The sequence below is a fragment of the Malurus melanocephalus genome, unplaced genomic scaffold (genome assembly GCF_030028575.1).
Source record: "Malurus melanocephalus ecotype Western Australia unplaced genomic scaffold, MMel_1.1 scaffold_73, whole genome shotgun sequence".
Taxonomy (NCBI): Eukaryota; Metazoa; Chordata; class Aves; order Passeriformes; family Maluridae; genus Malurus; species Malurus melanocephalus.
In genome coordinates, this window is record NW_026623305.1 from 1,748,208 (window position 1) to 1,768,574 (window position 20,367).

General features: G+C 42.3%; 1 protein-coding gene across 2 annotated transcripts in view; it reads right to left on the reverse strand.

Moving 5' to 3' along the window:
• Positions 1-9,001: 9,001 nt before the first annotated feature.
• The window catches only part of PID1 (phosphotyrosine interaction domain containing 1), an 82,188-nt gene continuing 70,822 nt past the window's right edge, over positions 9,002-20,367 (reverse strand). For both annotated transcript variants that reach the window (XM_057366907.1, XM_057366908.1), the window contains exon 3: positions 9,002-10,959. In XM_057366907.1, coding sequence (XP_057222890.1) covers positions 10,483-10,959 — 477 coding nt within the window. In that variant the 3' untranslated portion in view covers positions 9,002-10,482. The remainder of the gene's footprint in view (positions 10,960-20,367) is intronic.

The following is a 20,367-nucleotide window of genomic DNA, read 5'->3' on the forward strand; positions in this document are numbered from 1 at the left end:
TCATAACTACATGCAGCACTCACCTGAGCAGTGTGCAGGTACCATAGATGTGTTGTCACTGTTCCATGAAGCTTCACACAGTTCAAATGCAGGAATTCTTTCACTGGCACATTTTTGTGGTGTGTGTTACATAGGTGGCTTTAGACCATTGTTACATTTGTGTTTTATGTCATGAGGAGCAGATAAAGGAAAGGTTGAGCCCAACTTGACAGAAAAGGTTCCTCTTCTCTCACTCTCTCCTTCAGCCCCAGCTCTGTGGATATTCCAACCTATTACAGACAGTGCAGAGCAGAACTTGGAGACCCAAAGCAAGGAAGCAAAAATCAGCCATGATACGCTAAACCTTCCATTTGGGGCAGACACAGGCACAAGGAAACATCTTCAGCTGCATAATACTGCCAGAACAGGAAAGAACAGGGTGATTTTATCCMTTATCACTGTGTTAGAGTGAAGAATGTTGCACGGGGGAGCAAACAGATTTTAAACAGCTTTAAAGATTGACTACTGATTTTTAAAAAGCTGCACACCATGTGCATAACCTATTAGCTTTGCCACATACTATCTGCATTCAATTGTTTGATAGGGTTCACATACAAATTAGGCATAGGAAAATGAGAATATCAGATGGCTCTAATGAGGCAGATAGGTTTAAAAAGATGGAAACACTCAGATCTCCTTGGAGCACAAGCCATTTCCAAAGACCAACAATGCACAGAACGGAGCATTGCTGTGCCTGCTATGGCAATTCCCAGTTACTGAAGAGCCTCATATTACATTTTACTGTGTCTTCTTACACAGTACATTTACAGCTGAGAAAAAATAGCACTTGCTCTCCTTGAAGTGCACACAAGAATTTTTTGGCTGCACACTCACATWACTGTAGAACTGCACAATCTGCCTTGGCTTTCCTCCTGGCATCATTCTGCCCTTGCCTGGCACCTCTGAGCCTCTTCCAGACAAACATTCCTGATCACTGCAGTGAGCTGATGGCAAAGCACAACATACTGAGCCTCGAAGCTGTGGCTAACACTGCAATGTGGAATTGTTGTCACTATCTCAGCATTCCAAATGGCATTAATCTTGAGCCCAGCATTATTGCTATTACCTTATCTCTGGAAACATCCAAAATCCAGTGCCTTGAAGCCCATTTTTTAAACAGGCTTTCAGTGGAACCCACAGGCTATCAGCCTGAGCACTGAAAATCAGAGGTGGGATTAACCAAATGAAGCCTTTCTCCTGACTCCTTTGCAATCCCRTGGCCACCAGCCCATCCAAAGGGGCAAGGCAGGAGCCAGCTCAGCACTGTTTTGCCTTTGGCTGTTGCAAATGCTGTTGGAATCTGCCTGACCACTGGGTTCACCACTCAGGGAAGCACCACGTAAATGAAGGTGGACAGAGGAGAGGGGAAAGAAACATCTATTTTTGGACATTAAAAGAAAATATTTTAAAAATCACCAATGTTAGCAAGGAAAAATACTTGATTTGAGGTTTGCAAGTAAGCAATTATATTTTTAAAGCTGGCAKGAAGCCTGCCCTTTGTCCCACAGGATCTAATCCAACACCAGCTGAAATCACTTGCCCATGGACTTGCACTTGGAYTTCCATGTAAGTTAATACTTTACATAAAAACTCCCAGTTCAAAATTACCCAATAGAACTGCCTGTAATAACTACCTTTCTATAAAAATAAGCCTCCATATTTTTTAGAAGCATTTTAAGTGTTTACTATAAAATTTTATTATATATTAAACTTAATTACCCAAATTAAATTCCCAGTTATTCTACCTGTGCACCCTGTTTTACTTTTTGCTTCAGTAATGCCAGGAAGCATAGCGATTCAATCTCATTTTSAAATTTTGATTGCATTTATTCAGGTATTTCAGGTTGGTGGTGAACTAATGATAGAACCTGGTTGAGTTTTAGTATYACTGACAGCAAGCACGCAGTCACGCCTGGCAGCACACCCTGGATTTGCTTGGGAGAAAGACAGCAGTGATCAAACAAATGGGACTGTCTGATAGGTCCTAATGTTGAATCAAAAGCAGATTTCCATTTTGGAGCCAAATCTTTCTCAAAACCAGGTTTTCATAGATGAAAACATTACATCACCTTGGGGGAAAAGGGAAAGGATACAATAAGAAATTTTAAGGCAAATAAGCCTTAAATCTTGCCAAGCATATGACTGCTGACAATTAATTTTATTTATGCACTTATGGAACATCTTTTGCATTCTTATATCCAGCATAATAACCTTCTCCCCCCATACCCTGAGTCTCCACAGTATTAAACTACTGAAATAAGAAGTTATATTCTTATTATTTTGATTTGAAATCTGAGTTCCCTGTTACTCTAAACGTTGTAAYAGGCATATATTTTCTGGTAAGCTCACTGATGAGCTCTGCTAGCCATACAAATAATACAAACATAATTCAYTCCAAAGATATGCCCCTTTCAGAGACCACTTCATTTATTCCTTGCAGTAGCTGAAAAATCCAGGCATGAAATCATGTTTTCCAGCTATGYTTTTTGTCATATTTATGGTCTCTTTGGTAAAATCAAAGGAATGCACTTCTGTGTAATGGGGCATAGTTTGAATGGGGCACAGTAACCATCACACCATAAAATTTAGAGTTGGGCTGCTTGATTACAAAAGCATGTCCTCACTCCAGCCTTTGCACAATGCAGCTGTTTAAATCACWGGGAGTTTTAAATTGGAGTCACTTGAGAACTAAAATTGCATGYGATGGTGAAATGGAAGAAGATATTAAGTTTGGGCTGCCAATTTCAGAGCAATTTCTAGAAGTCTGAGAGCTTACTGATAAAATTATGAGATGAAGAACCTGCAGCAGTCATTAAACTCTACCTGCAGAAGTCATTAAACTCCTTTCCTTTTGCTTGCATCCTGAGATTTCCTATCAACACTTTACTGTGGGACYCCTTGAATTKWGAAACAGGTACCAACAAACGAGAACAGGGTAATGAGATTTTTGATGAATGGAGCCTTTAACTCCTGCTGGTTTTCTCCAGAGAGACACTCTCTGCTACTGCTCACTGAAACATGAATAAAAGTTCATTTATTACTGTGTTGGACAAAATCTTGCAATCCCTACTTGGTTTAAAAATCTTCATGGTGTGACAATCCCATGTAAATTTTCAAGTACATAACAGCACGCTAATGCAATGACCACCCTCCTTTTCCTTAAGGAGATGTGCCTGGAGAAGGCTCCTGGGAGACCTCACTGCAGCCCTCCAGTACTTGAAGGGAGCTTGTAAAAAATGGGGAGAGAAACTTTTTTTACACAGGCAGAGAGTGATAGGACAAGGGGGAATGGTTTTAAACTWAAAGAGGAGAGATTTAGATTTGATGTTAGGAAGAAATCCTTCCCTGTGAGGGTGGTGGGCTCTGGCACAGATTCCCTGGAGAAGCTGTGGATCCCCCAGCCCTGGAAGGGCATTCCTTGCATGGGGCCCTGAGCAGCCTGGTGTGGTGGAAGRTGWCCCTGTCCAGGGCAGGGAGCTGGAACTGGATGATATTTAAGGTTTTTTCAGCAAAGCCATTTATGGTGATTTGATGCTGATGAAGATTTGTACCATGGTTTAGTCTGGACAGTGGAGCCACCCCTGATCCAGAAGGCAGATGGGGAGCTGRCCATCCCCAATACAACTCTGCTCTGGGAGCATGAAACAAAAAAATGTGGGGAGGTGTCACCTCACCAGACACTGTTAGCTACAATAACTGCATTGTTCTAATAAACTATAGGGGAATTTTTCTTTTCTTGTATTTTTCATACTCCTCCACAGAGGGACCCAAACCATGTGAGCTGTCAAGGATACCAAGGATGACATCATGTGACTCATTAAAACTCAATAAAAGCAGGTTTAATAGCATGCTTTTGCTGCTTTTTCTAATTTCAAATGCTAAATAGCCCTACATCTTCTTCAAGATAATTCCCAGTTTTCAAAAAGAGAAAGAGACAAGACCAGACTTCCCCACCCAAATATTACATATTGAAAACACAATTTAATTTTATCAGAAATACATAATAAAAGTGCTGTGATTATCAGAGCTAATGCCCCGCCATTGTCTCCTGAGGATGCCAGAGAGGGCTCCAGGTCTCATGTCAAAGCATCACTTATCTCCMATGCAGGGAGATTTCTGCAGGGCAAAGGCCAGAGCAGAATCTGCCCTCCACTGTTTGTTGAAGCTACTCACACGCTTTCCACAGGAAATGCAGTCTAAGGATTACCAGACACCATTGCAAGTCTGCTCCTTCTGGTTTTCCTATGCTAATAAACCCCCAGACCTGTTGCCAACAAATGTCAGAAAAAACTCAACAGCTTCCAAAACCCTGTGATAACTGAGTGGCATCTACAACAGCAGAGGGACCAGCAGAGCAATCCTCCTTCTTTACAGCCTCAAAACTGTTTTATTTGGAAGAGAGAGGAAAGCCATTGCTGAACCATCATGGGGAAATAAAGGTACAACACTTCTTTTTTTTTTTTTAGCTGTTAAACAGTTGTAGAATTTTTTTCCACATTTGCAGCTATTGTTCTTCGCCCTTCTATAAAATCTGGGCGCAAAGCACTTCAGATCATTTTCTTTTCCACCTGCAGGAAATTTGCACACATCTTGCATGGTCTGACATCACTTAATCTGCAAGATTAGAGTTAATTCTCTGTTTTACCTGATTAACTCCACTGAACTGATCACACTTGCTTCTCTCTCTGGTTAAGATGCACACAGCTGCTCATCTAAAGCATACAAATTATCTCATAGCCTAGTTATGCTGCTGACACAAGGTCATGAAAAATGTGCCAACAAAACAGAATCCCCAGCGCTCCAGCAGACAACAGCAAACCTCATATTTCACTATAACTTGGCAATTAAGTGGGAAGAAATACCTCGGGAGAGGAGCCTTCTCCAGGATTTCAAGCAGAACAAACCACTGCTGCTGAATTAGCTGAGACCCACTGCAGCGTGCAGGCAAAATGTGAACYGTGCTGAAAGGCTTTTTTCCTAATCTTTATAATGGAATAAATTAGGATTCCTGYAAGTAAGGCACAGGGAATGCTGAGATCTGCTGCATGAGACCATGCTGCCTTAGGAATGCTCAGCATCAGCATCACTTCTCCTGCAAAGTGCTGAAGTGCCGTGGCTTGGTTGGGTGTGGGAGCTCCCCACGGGGGTGGCAGGGCTGTCCTGGCCACACACGTGTCCCCATGTGCCCACTGGTGGCCAATGCCCCAGACACACGAGCCAGATGGGACCATCATCGAGTGACACCAGGGCACAATGACCTGAGGCACTGTAGAGGTGGCTGCACACCAGCAGAGATCTGTAATGAACCAATTAGCAAACGCTGGGCAATTACTGTCAGTTAAAGCTGTGCAGGAAGGAGCCTTTCCCCTGTGCTAAGCACAGCCCAGTGCATCACCACACACACTGCACAGCACTGGTAGGGAACAATGGGTATTTCTGACAGGTCACAATTTCATCAGAGCACTCTACCTGCAGGAGACACTGCAGTGGCTCAGGGAGCAGAGGAGGGTTCATTGGAAGTGACAGTCACCTCCTCACAGGGACACCAGGCAMAGGCACAGCATGATGGCCAAGCCAGGCAGAGCAGTGGGTGCAGGGACCCTGCAGCTGCTCCCACACAGATCTGCCTCCAGCTCCTCCCGGGTCACTCCTTTGCTCCCCCAAACCAAAGGCTGTTAGAAAATGGGAAGGGGAGCACAAATGCCTCTGCTCTGTGTGGCCAGAGCTGACTCGAAAAGACACAAAGAAACATACCTGAAACCCCAGAGAGGATCAGCTCCCAGCCCACTCAGGAGTGCCTGGGTAGATGTGAAGCACAGTCTGTCAGTCAAACAGGGTTTCAGATTTCACCTGCTCCTGCATTGGAGGAGCTCTGACATATTTTATGGACACAAAAATATCCCACAGTTGACTATCATCATTTAACCTCATTTTTCCTTTCTAGAAGAGTTTCCTTTGAAGTTCCTCTGTGTATTTCATTATTGTCTTGGGATCTGGAAAAGCTGTTGTTACTTGAAACCATGAGATCTGGAATCCATTAAAGAYGATACTGAGCCAGGGAGCATTGGCATGGTCCTGAGCACTCAGCCACAACAATTTAACCCAACTGTGCAAGAAAACCTTGATTAATTATATCCTCAGTAATTATGTCTAAAACTATTTCAACTCTCTAAATGAGAGGTAACTAAATCGAAATAACAAATTTGAAATAGGAATAACTCACTTTTTCACATTCACATGACCCATATCAACTGTATGAAATTACAGTTCACTAAGAATGAAATCCACTCCTGTCCATCATTCTCAGAAAATCTATACTGCCCGCAGAAAAACATACCAGCCCCATGATGCATYATTCATGGGATTACAGTATTTCCTCTCTTTCCAAGAGCAGTAAGATTTACAGGGAAATAACAGAGAATGTAAAGCACAAAATCAAACCATAACAGGTAAGAGTTACTCCAGTACTACCTGCCCACTCGGATGGGGAAAGGAGAGATGCTCCAGCCCCTGCTGAAGGGACACACTGGTTCTGCACAAGGTGACAGGCACAGTAACTCAGTCACTCCTTTGTCATCAAGAGCTGGGACCTTGCTAAAAACACYCAGTATCTGCTTAACATTACATTAGAAGAAAGGCATAATGAGTGTCTCTACTTTCATTAAAGCAAATATTTTCTTACTGCAGACTCTGGTCTACAGGATAACAATCATACGTTTAASTTATCACTTCCCAATTACATGCAAGTTAATTATTCCTACCACAGGGAAAAATGWGCCCAATCATGTATCAGTCTTACAGCAGCTAATTGGGCATGGAGTGGGACAGCTCTGGTGGTAAATGGTAAATAATGMATATAGTACATCAAATTCTGCATGTAGATAGACAAGTTAATTTGCTTTCTACTGAAAAAAACCAGAACTTTTTAATAAGTAAACCATTAATCTCAAGACTAACACACTGCCTTCAYACACATACCTATTGTTACATATGTCCATCATACAGAAAATATTTAACAAGCATCATGTTTCAAGATGGGTGTGTGCTGATATGTATGAATAAATATACCACACGTGTACACAGACACACAGAGAACCTTACAATTAAAAAAAAATTCATTGTGAATTCACTGATATAGAAATCCCAAAACTTCTGAGAATTACATGTTTGAAGTTTTCTAAGAGACTGATAAGGCATTGCCACTGTATCAAAGCCTCCTCAATCACGTGCTATTTCTTTGTAGGTTTTAGGAAAATTAAAAGAAATCCATTGGCAAAATCCAACTGCTTTTTCATGTAAAAATGAAGTCATTCACTACTGGAAAGCTAAGGAGTGGAACCATCTGCAGAGGGTTTTGTTTGGGATTTTTYTTTGCTTGTGTTTTCAGTTGTTCCYTTTTTTTTTTTCTGTAACAAAACAAAACATTCAGCTGTTCTTAGGGGCCTTTGAGTTTAAAACATGAAAGAAATTCCTCTATGCTTTTCTCCATCCCCCTGGGCTAAAACCCCATGCACATCTAAGCGATTCTCTTGCAATCCACRCTCACTAGTGCAGAGGGTTGCTCTCCCCATGGTACAACCACCATTCACTCACAGCTCCACAGAGGACTCTGTGCGGGTAGGAACAGAAGATATTTCGATTTCAGAGCTTGCAAACAAAACAAACTTACTCTATACAGAGTAACACTTTCTTAAGGTAGTTTAAAAAATTGTGAAAATAGCCTTGACACAAGTGTGGTGATGTTACGTAGTGATGCTGAGCTGTAAGGACCTAAATGCTCTCCARTTTTTCCACATTCCTAATAACACACAGATATTCAAACCCTTTCCACTCTCCCCTAGAAGCAGAAGAGGGAAAGAAATCCTTTACGTGTTTTCCTGGCTGACACCAAAGGAACCATCAACCCACAGCGGGATGCAGTGAGATCCAAAACTGGGCTCTTTGTAGTTGAACAGGAAAGCCTTTAGCCAACTGGAAATGACTCCTGATGGAAACTTTATGATTCTTCTTTTCCAAAAGATTAATTGGAGGAAAAGTTTAACTTGATATTTCATTCCAGTATCTACTGGCAACTGATAATCAGTGATAACTGCTACACTAGCAATTCAGGATTGGAAGCATTTGTCTCTGTTGCAAATGGCATCACACATTTGGTATTGATAATGCAGAGAGAGTTGGCCTGAATTCCAAAGTATCTAAGGATCCAAACGCATGATAATGATTATTTTTCAAATCTCATGTTTTCAAAGACAAACTGCAGTTCACATTCCCTCATATTCCCTCGCATGTTTGAACTATTAGAAAATAGCTGGTTCATGTTTCAAAGGGCCTGATTTTCTAATAAAAAGAACTAGATTTTTCTCCTTTTTATTTTATTTTATTTTACAAAATTCTCAGGTAACCAGTCTCCAATTGCTAAGGAGCTGCCAGCTGGTGGTTTATTCCCTATCCCACCATTAAATGCCTCGCCTGAGCCACTCTGATTTCTCTAAGCAAGGCCATACTGCCCCACTCAGCAGAGTTCATTTCAACTGCTCAGGTTGGGTGGGATGCTCTGCCACCTCCCTCTAAGCAAAAATGATAAATCATGTCCACACTGCACAAAGAAAAAAACAAACAAACAAAACCACCCCCAACCAAACAAACAAAAAAGCCCAAACAACCCAACACAACAAAAAACCCCCAAACAAGCTAACAAAAAAAAACACCAAAAAACCCAACAACCAACCAACCAAAACACCAAAAAAAAACCCAAAACCAAAACAAAACCTCACCACAATAATGAACCTAAATATTGGAAAGAAAACAATTAAAAAATGTTAATGATATTTCTCCTGAAGACTATTGTAATAATTAAATGAAAATAAATTAACATTTTYGTTCCACTAAATTAAATGAGCACAGACCCCACACACATAAAACCACAGAGTTTACATTGGAAAGACAGCTTAAAACTACCACGGTTTAACTCAAAACTTTTTTTTTTATTAAAGTATGAATGCATTTATGCTGAAGAACAGTTTACATACATTGTAAAGCAACAAGCGTATTTTTCAAGAGGTCCCTCCTCAATACATCTCCATGCTCAGTCTACATGCTTTACCACTGGACTCACATACACTCTCACATACAAACACAGCGACACGAAACACAGACACAGAGCTATCTGCTTGGATTAGCTTTCCTTTAAGGCTTCTGTAAGGTGCCCTAGTGCCCCTAACATTACCATAATTACAAACAAAATTGTACAAACGAGCAGCATTACTTGCAAACTATTGATCTGCTCTTAGCCTTAAAAAATATCAAGTGAAACAAGTTTTTCCTTTATTTGAGTTTTATTAAACATCTGCATTTAAGAAAGGCATGACCGTATATCTGTGAACAAGGAAAGATACGGGAATCTTAACACGAGGTTCTGAAGCCGAACAGATGTTCAAACCTGACTCCTAAGGGACCATTTCCTTTGATCTTTCCATGAGGCAGCCCTGTGTGGTGGGCACTGCCAGCTCCAAACCAACAGGGCTGCTGGACCAGCGACGCGGAGAGAGAGCGGGGACAGGGCTGAGCCACCGCGCTCRCACCACGCCAGACCTGAGCTTGATSAGAAGTCACAGTTCAAACACTGACACACCCAAGTGTCCCTCTGCTCTTCCCAGTGGGCCCCCCTCCTGTGGAGCACATCGGGGTAGGACAATGCACAGCCAGCAGTGCTGAACCCCCAGCCACTGGGAAATGTTTGTGCCCACCCCTTTTTGGTATCCTGCAGTACAAAGTCTGGAACTGCAACTACTGGTGTTGGGTGAAAGACGTGGCAGCAGGTATATTACGAAAATAGGWACAATGAATAAAATAAAGGATAGCATATGATATAATGTGTACATACAAGCATCTTTCATTTTTTATCTGTGAAATGTGAATTAACTGCAGAACGCCAGGCCATTAGTCTAAAAGGCTATGTACGGCTGTCTTAGCCTACGCACAGTCAAAGGATTTGTGGGATGGATCATGGAGAAAGATTCTTCAGGAACCATTAGGGCTTTCCAGATCTACTTGCTCTTGTGCATCAGCATCAGCCCGCAGCTAGGAATGCCAGAGAAGCAACTAACAAAATTGCCTGACCAGTCTCATGAGACAAACAGGAATGACTGCACTCCATGGTATGCACCTGAACTAGAGAGACGAGAAAGGGACGGTGATGGGTGGGTGACAGARATGGGGGAGGGAGATATTTTTCTCACTTTTACAACAGCAGCGATTTCAATGTAATGTAATTACTTTAATGATATGAATATGTAGGTACCAAATTGCTCTTTTGATTTAAAAAGCTGGTCAGACAAATGTTTGGCAGTCCTTTCATTCCCCAGTATCAATTGTTGCTTATTCATCTATGAGCTCTCATTCCCTAAGCCGTTTCTGCCGTTGCTGAACCGTGAATGAGTTCAGTCAGCCATCGTCAGATTCAAATTCATGAGACACCTCCTCCGACGAGCTGTTCCTGTGGATCCGGCCATCGCTTTTCATGCTGTGAAAAGTCTTCTTAAAGGCCTCCATCATGGCGTGGGCCAGCTTCTTGGCCTCCAGCTTRCTCTCACACTCCACAGCATGGCAGTCCATCTGGTAGGACAGGTCATCGTTGATCTCCCGATAGACCCAYGCGAAGATGTTTGGGCTGACGTTGTGGTCAGCAGTGCAGTAGGCGATCCGTGCTACCTGGAAGGTATCCATGTGGACTGTCGCCTCACCTTTGAGGTCCAGATGATGCAGCCAGACTTGGAAAGGGCGAATTTCCAGAAGGGCATTAGCTGGRTAAACATCCTCCCTGGTGAGCGTGTGCTTCTTCCACAATTCAATGACTGGTTTTTCCGTGCAGCCTGACAAAAATTGCATCCCTGTTGTGGAAACTTTACCCAAATACGTAACCTGCAAAGAAGAGCAAAGATAGGTGAAAACACAGAGGGCAGACTCCGCCGTTACTTTCTGCCACCCCAGGGAGTTTTAGCTGGAAAACAAAAGCACACAGCTCCCCCTGCAAACTCCTCGATTTCCCCACCGCTTTCAGTGAAAGAGTTTTCAAACTGCTTTCCTAATATTTGCTTTTTCAGATGATGACCTCATCATGCAAACCCAGAGATTAAAAATGCCCAGTGTCTGAGTTTCAAGGCATTCCACTTTCTTCATCTCCCCGAGAAAGCCCAGCTTTAGAGCCCATGACTACCCCTAAGCTCATTTTAGCAAGTGCAAGTGCCACTGGGGGCAACCCCAGGTAGCTGTGATGCAAACCACTTTTTTTTTTTTCTTCTTCTTACTTTATTCAGATGACTTATTTATATCAGATTTGAAGCATTTGTATTAGGGAGGGGGAGACATTTTCAGTTTGATAATGCAAGGCCGCGGGGGGTCAGAAAAGCATGATCACAGCAGAGGATTTTAAACAGTTTGAATGTTTCTTTTCCAAAATCATACTGGTTTTCCACCACTTCAGCTATTTCTACTTAAGTTTTAAACCAGGAATAGCTCAAAGCTGTTCAAAACTTATCCTGAGCAAGCCTGAGACATTTATTACATCAATTTAAGAAAATATGTTGCTACAAAATCYAGTAATAAATCTACCTTAGTTTAATCACATCATCTGTCTGCTTTTCTGTCTAATCCTTCGGAGCAAATATCCTGTTATCCAATCAGCACAGGAAAGCAAGGTGGTTTTAGTACCTTTACTGTATTTTTTCCACAAACATCAAATTCACTAGGAGGTCCACATCAAAATTCTGTATTAAGCCCATGCAGAAACATTCCCTTAAATCTGCGCAGCTACTAATGAGGCTTCCTCCCACTTACAGCTGAATGGAAGATTATTTTATCTGGGAAAAGGGATTTTCTCTAGAAAACACAGGTCAATGCCACATAAATACAATTATGCAGATTATTCTATTTATTGCTRCTGTCAGGATGGTGCATTTAAGAGCAACTATATGAAAGCAAAATTGCTGCTCATTCATCTCTCGCAGCAGTAACTGCTTGAGACAGAATCTTTTACCTCTTGCTTGATATCTTGTAACCTCTACATTGTGCTCAAGGCATTTGGAGGAAAAARGTAATCACATGCACTTTTCAAACTAATTTCTTCAAAATTCTGCATTAAGCACACTGTATAGATGATTTTTGTGTTGTAAATGTATTAATAAATAGAAATAAAAAACATGGAATTTCCACATTTAAGCACATTTTTAAAATCATAACCACAAAAAATACAGAATTTGTAATCCATGAAAAACAAAATTTTCCACAAGAAAAATATTTTGCTGCCAGCTTATACGTTTTGTTAAACTCAGAGACCTAAATTAAGCCGTAATTAAGGAAAAAGCTTACAAAACTTTATTGGAAGTCTGTGTGGCTTAATCATGCCTGCCAAAAAAAGCAATTTCATCGCACTGACATTTCAAAATGGGAAGTCTTATTCTTTGTCCATAAATATTCATGATTTGCACTGGGAATATGTTGAATCTTATAAAGCTTTATATTTTTTTTGGAACAGTGGGAAATACAACAGCTAGAACAGTTGACAAGGCAAGACCTACCAGTGTTTTCCCTTATTTTATTTTATTAGTGATGAGAGTTGAGTTCCCTCAAGTACTGTAGAAAAACTTCAAAGAAAACCTCAGAGCTCACAGTGCCAACCAAACACATACAAACAGCACATACAGGACCAAARAGGAATGTGCCTGCAACATACTGGGGGGTATTTCAACATATATCCACAGTCCTTTTGCTTGGAACAGAGAAACACCATTGTCCAAATTTGCACATTCAATACATTCTCCAAAGGTTTGCTCAGCACTGTTTCATACTCACAAGGCAGCTTACAAAAGACAAACACKGTAAACTGACATTTGGGGTCAAATTCAAAGCCCATTGCAGCATCAGAAGTTCTTCACTAACTTCAGASAGATTTGCACAAAGACTTTAAACCCTGAGAAACAGCGAAATAGCCTCTTGCTCATGCACTTTGTCACTGCCCAAATACACCGTGAATCCCTGGCCACAGGAGAGAGCTGCCACCACTGCAAGTTTTGTCCCCTCAGCTGCTGTTTGAGCAGACCAGTGTCACCTGGAGACTGSAGAAACCCATGAGTGCACACCAGGAGATGCAGGGAATTGTTTCACTACTGGCCTGTCCTAAAGAGGAGGCTGCTGACAGCTCATGAGCTGCCCTGAGCAGCAGCTCRAGGGTGGGGAGAGGGAGGAATGCAAATTTAGTGTTGCTGAACTCTGTGCTGCAAATTCACCCTCAGCACACAGCATCAGCTTCTGAGCATGGACAACTCCCAAGTGATGCTCGGACACCTCCAGCAGCTGAGGAGTAAGATCAGAGTGAGCTGGCACACAGAGCAGCATAAATTGAATTTAATGTTCTCCTCTGTTCCTCCACAACTGCTAACTGCAACCCCCTGTTGGCCATCAATCCATGTGTGGCCTGCTTAAGAGTGAAGTTTCAAAAAATAATGGATTTCCTTAAAATAAAGTAGTTATATTTTAAGGAGAAAAGCAGTGAATTACTCTGTAATCAGCCAATGCAAAAGGAACTAATAACAAGGATGGGATATTGGCTTGTTTACCAAAATGGGACAGACTGGTCTGATTTACTGTCCCAGTTCTGTCATGATATAACTGTGTAGGAACCTTTGGAAAGTTGCTTCTTTTAACATCACTTTGAACCTCTATTATATAAATTTCATTTTCCTTTGAGGACACAGCCATAATAACATAAATATTTATAAGGGGCTTAGACATTACAATAAGGAGTTCACAGGGGGGAATAAACAAAGCCTCTGCTTCAGAGTCTCTCCTGCACTGTGTTTTATATAGAAACATCTACATCTACTAGTGCTGTTATTTTTTGKTTTTTTTAATGAGTGATCATTTTTCTTCCTAGTTGAGATATAAGCATTTCTCAAAAGTAGCATCACTGAAGCTCTTGGTAAAGAGAAAAGGAATGCAAATTCAGCTCAATGCCACAGCACTAACCTTAAGCAGTGAAGGCATTTCCTACCATATCTTCTACCAGGGTAAGAGGATACTTATTTACGGCCCTTTCAGTCCTTTGGTTAGTGTGTTCCATCTGTCCCACAAATTTCTGGAAGATACATATGACTCACAAAAAATTCTTGTCCATGTTAAAAATTATCCACATTCTTTCYAGCCTTTCTCTGGCAAATTTCACCCTGTGACAAGCCACTGACATGGCACCAACCAAGACATAAAATAAACTTGAGGCTTCAGCATTTCTATGCTTGCAAACATTCAGACCCTTCGTAAAAGCCGAGCTGTTCCGAAGAGCTCTTTATTTCACCCTAGAGACTTGCCAACACCAGTGTCAGTATCTGACAAAACTGTTCTCAACTGAAAAATGCTGCGCCTTTGCCCTTTTGTAATGCAGCTGCACCCATCTGCCACATAGACTCATCTCATGTCAAAGGACGTGAAGAACAATTGATGTCATTTTTCATGCACTCTCCTGGAACCACAGGAACATCTGAGTATTTTGACATTGTTGTTTTCAGCCCCTCCAGCCCAACAATGTACAGTGAAAATGTATTTTAATAGCTATATTCAAGAGCTTACCAACTTCAGAAAGACCAGTAGAGCAGCTGCCATAGACATTTACACTTCTAGCACAGCATGAATTGTCCAATGTAATGAGGGATTTTTCCTTTCCATACCCAACTCCTTTATCACTGACCTCACACTGTTCACTCGCAATTCCCAGCAGACAAAGAGCAGCTCAGCTTCTGCATGTCCTGACCTCAGAGCTGACTCCCCAAAGGACCGTATGGCTGCATTGCTCCTATCTCACAAGCCTCACCTGGGCACCTGAAGTTAGGCAGTCAAATGACTTTTTGTCCTTCTGTTCCCTATCCCCAGGCCACAGACAATCATTGCTCTAAGAAAGCAGATCCAAGCTGTAAAGACCCATAATTACTAAATTACAGGAGGACAGATGGTCTCCTGGCACAGGAGCTTGGCACGGGAACATGTACACTCACAGGATTCTGGGCTCTCTCACTATTCAAGACCATGATCAAAAGACCATATGTAAATTTAACTCCTTGGTTATTTCCTTAAAATAAGTATTTCTTCTGTACCAGATAAGGAGGGTCTTAGTTGACAAAATTAACACAGAAAATGAAAAAATAATTTAAAAACAGAGAACTGACCTTGAGCCAGAAGGTATTTACTCTGCGTATTTGYAGTCACCAGAGGATGCCCTGGAGGATCTTGAATCTTTTGCAAACCTTAGTAGTAGATGACTATCTCTTTTGTTGGTCAGTGTTTTAAAATAAACATTCCTTTAGCCTCAAATGTGGTCTATTTGCAACTAATTATATTTGATCAAGACAGTAAAATATTCCTAATTAAAGGTGAGGGATACAGAGGTAATGAGACATTTTCTTTCTGAAAACAGAATTTCTCCTGTGGCAACTTCAAGATACACGGAAAAGAAGAAAATGACTGGAAGGGTCTGCGTTGAGAGGCACAGGCACAGACTCCCCAGTCAGCAAGTAAACCACCATGGAATCATGGAAATATCAGGGCTGGAAGAGACCTTTAGGATCACCCAGTCCAACCATCCACTCAGCACCACCACTGTAACCCATAGGCCACTGAACCACATCACCCAGTCAGACACCTGTGAAACACCTCCAGGGATGGTGACTCCRCCACCTCCCTGGAAAACCTGTACAATGCCTGAATTGTGTCAGTTTGTCCCAGCCAAGCAAGAACCACCAGCCTAAAGATTGGGTAAACTTGCACAAGTATTTAAGAATACAGAGATTTAGAGAAGAGCCGCCAAAAGCAGGTTTGGGTGGGAGGATGTGTGCATGTCTTGTTTAAAAGTGCTGMAGGAAAACACACATGGACATGATCCCTGGGTTTGCAGTACAAAAGCAGATGCAGGRTGAGAAAATTCAAGCTTCACCTAGACTCCAGGCACATACTGTTGAGGCAGAGACACAGAAAGCTTCATCTCCACATCATTACAAGRTCTGGGAAACTCTGCAAGAAGCTGCTACTCAGGAATCCTGTGCTCAACTTCACTGCAATGACAGTGGGCACAAAGCCCACAGTGGCACCTCCATGCTGGGTGGTTGGGGAGMGTCAGGGCTCACCAAAGGGTCACAGATTTGATGGCTCAAAGTGGATTTTTTTTAWCCACAGTGGAGCTGGATACAAGCTGGACAGGCCTGCAGACGCTGCCCAACAGCTTGGTGAGTCTTGGCACAGCTTTCATGTCAGTAAAAGCAGATTTAGCTGTAGAGTCATTTTCAACATCTTTAATTAGCACATCCAGCTCCAGGCACAGTGGGAGCGCTCTGTGCTGGACAGGGTGCCCGTGTCACCRCACCAGCTCGGCTCTCCTCGCCCTAAAGCACGGTGACTCAGCCTCAGGCTGGCAACTGGGGATTTACAGCCAAAACCAGCTTTTTGGCTCTGAAGGAAAAACAAAAATATCCCAGACATTCCACTGGATCACTGAGCAAATACCACAAACTGCATTCAAGCAACATTTGCTTAAGACCCAGGAAAATAACTCAGTCAAGTAAAAAGGCTGCACAGTTTCCCTCTGTCTGTCACTGCTTCCTCACCCACACTGCCTGGGTCCAGCCAAAGCCCTGCAGCACAAACACSAGGGTCTTTGTGGGAACGGCAGGGCTCCTCAGCACACAGAAATACCCTGTAAAGGCAGTAATGTGGCTTACAGAAATATGTGAAGAACAGTTTTAGTTTTGAGACAAAATTCAGAGGGAGAACAGACTAAGCTAGGCAAATGCTTAATGGAAAATAACCATCCACTCTGACTGGCTGCCCACTGGATTAGGAGGGGGGGAAAAAAAAAGAGATCAGTAGTTAATGTCTGATTTATTCCAAGGAATCAAAGAGTAGCTCCAGAAAAAGCTKGAAGCGTCAGCACCTCTCCAGCAGTTCAGTCAACAGCCAGCATCTGACGCCTTTTGTGGGACCAAAGCTGAACTTAAGTCTTAAAACAATGCCACAATTCCCCCTTGAAAAGAAAAATAATAAACAAGCCCAGCAAGAAATGCATTYGACTCTTTACATCTTCAGAACTCCTAAGGAAAAACAACTGCTGGGCAGCAGCTGCTCCGTCTGTCCATCTGTCCCCACAGCCACGCTCACAGCAGCCCTTTGCAGGTGCCTTTATTTTCCCAAGTGTTTCTMAGCTGTGACCATGCAGCAGATCCTGCCTTAGCTTCCCCCAGGAAGGGTTCACCACACAAGTGAGGCATAAAGTGGTAGCACAGAATAGTCACTTTGGATRTAATTCCCYAACTAAAGGCCTTTGAAGGATACAYGAGTTCTGATTACTTCAGTGCATCATTGTTCTTTCAGATTTTCCAGCCTCTATGCTTCCCAGTAACTGTACGAATAGGAAATGCCGGGGCACTGTGAAAATACCTTTCTTGAAAAATGCTCTTCCCCAGTAGAAAGAAAACCATAATACCAATTTCAACGCTGCTGCTTCTGAGGTAGCCTAGGAAAGCAGAGCTCATCCATGAAGAACCTCTCACTTCCTCAAACACTGTGCAGGACAAACAACATCCCTGGTGGTGATCAAAGTGCAGGGCACATCTCTGAGATCCTGTCCCAGCCCTGAGTGACACCCAAAGGCACACAGAAATCCCAGAGTCCCTCTTCATGGCCAAATAGAGCTCTCACCCTTCCAGAGCAGAGCTCTGCCTCACACTGATGGCACTTGGGGAGGGAAGCAGAAGACAAAAACCTCTGCAGAAWGCCCACAGGAGTGGAATGGAACCCTCCTTACCCCATGTGATCAGCCCCATCACCAACACTAACCCACACTGCCTGAGAAGGACACAGGAAAACACACCAGCATTTGGCAAGTTTAAGATTTAGTGAATAAATGTACTGGAATAGAAAAGATTTTCCCTTGATGGCCTAATTTATAAACTCTGAGAGGAGCAAAAGGCAACAAGAAAAGGCCCACKGAGTCCACAGGCCACACAGCCAGTGTGGGGTAAATAAGGCAGCAAGCCAACCTTTCCTTCAGGATGACAACCCTGAGAAACACAATGATCCAAGCTTTTCACCTTTCATTACATCAGGCTGCTGCACAGCAAGCCTCTTTACAAACTACCCCAGGTACTAAACTACTGCTCTCAGTTAGACCTGAGAGCATCTAACTCATATCCAGTGACCAGGAGTCTCTGCCTCACTGGCAAAATGGTTAACCAAGCCCAAACACAACCTCAGCAAGAGCCAGCTCTGCTCCCTGCAGCCTCCTGTTAGCAACAAAAGGATTGCCTCTTGCATTTCATTCTCCACTGGACAGGAAGCTCTTTTTGTGGTTTGGCTTGGGGGGATGAATCTGAAATGAAATCAAGTGGAACTGGCAAACTGCTGCGAGCTTGCAGTCAGAGACTTTTYGGTCCTGGTGTGAGTGGAAGATTTACACTGCACTATTTAAAACTCAAGAAATCAATTTCATTTTAGCAGCAATTTAAAAATGTTGTAGTGCAAGACACAACTGAATGAACAAATACATCCATCACAAACAGCCTCAGCAGGGCTGCTGGACACCCTATTGTATAAGTCGATGATTACTTTATTCCCAAGTATTTTCTTTATGCTGCTATTTAGATCACTTTCCTCCTTTGTCTCCTTTCATCGCTTCCCATAACTTCCTCTGTCTGTACTCAGTTGCCACTGGGTTGAAATTATTTCTTGGATAAGCCGGTTCATTTCCCTTTATTCTTCAGGAGTCTTCACACGGCAAGGAAAGGGGTTGAGGCAGCCAGGAAAGTGAGAAGAAAACAAACCCACTCTGTAGCCACTATTGCAATTACTCTAAGTTTCCTTCACACAACATCCTTCCAAAACCTTTCCTCTTCTACCTCAAAACCTTCACACTGAGAACCTCCCTTGTGCCAGGAGAATGTGGCACAAGTTTGCACGACCAYGATCTCCCTGCAAATAGAAACCTACATTCATGTTTATGTTCAAAGTACACACAAACCTTTTTCATTACACATTCTTTATTCACATGAGGTTGAAAGCAAACATGGAAATCTGATTAAGCACCTCATCATGTTTCAGAAAGCTTTTTAGTCCTGGGCTCCTTGCAGCTGTTGTCTCACAGTAGAGGGAAGGAGCCCACGGACACAGAGAGGAGCAGACTGTTCGCTTTTACTTTGTTCCCCTTCCTTTCCAACCCACAGAAAGTTCCCTTTGGCACCAATCCTACAAAAACCTCAATCGTACCTCATTGAGCAAGCAAAGAAGGAACCAGGGAAACAGTTACATACTTCAGTCATCTTTTCTACTGAGGCACGTGTATTTTACACGCTCTCGGACACTGAAGTACTCCCAGAAAGCCACGCAGAATGTATGTTTTTCACTGTCTTTTATGGATAAGAGATCTGTCCTCAAGGTTCCCTTCTTTTTGCATTCCCCAGAAGATCCTTGTGTTTCCCCTTTAGTTMTTCCTTTCAAAAGAAGATGCCAAGCAATAAAATTGAACAAAGCCTCTGTTACTAAGACATTCAGTTCTGGAGACCAAAAATCTCAACTGCACTTGCTTCCTGGCACAACTTGACAACACCTGAAATTAAGAGCAAAAGAGAAGGGAGCCAGCTTCAGGAGCCACTGAAGATGACTACAAATTTGGGTTGTATTTCAAGGGAAGTGTCAGGTCTACATAGCAGGAAGAACAGAAGTAATAATAACTAAATTATTTGAATTCTTCCTCCCCCAAGTGCTGTAAGACCAGTACCATTCAAAAAAAGGGGAAAATTACAAAACAAACCACAGAGACTCCCAGAAATGGCAGTACTTGCTCCTTCTGCTATCATTCATACACTGCAAATGAAACACATTCCCTGAAGAGTACAGGGGAGCACAGAAATATCACCCCCATATAAATGAAACTGTACCCACATCCCATAAATTCTCTGATTAAAATACTCTGGCAGTACTTTTAAATCTCCTTCATGAATCATTAYGTGAAATGAGTTCCATGACTTAGCAAAACCCTTTGAGATTTTTCCAGCTCTCTCAAGTTTTARCATCTCCAGGAAAAGTCTTATTCAAAGGCTGGAGAAGAAGAAATACAGTGCCTACACTGGGATGGAGCTCKTACACTGCTGCAGCAGCGAAAAACAGACCTTGCATATTTCAAYTTAATAAAAAGAACTAAACATATTATGAAGAAGAAAATACAGTTAAACAACTTTTTGTATTGCTAAATGAGCCCTTAGATAAAAATGCCTGATTTATCATTTATTTCTGTTRTTA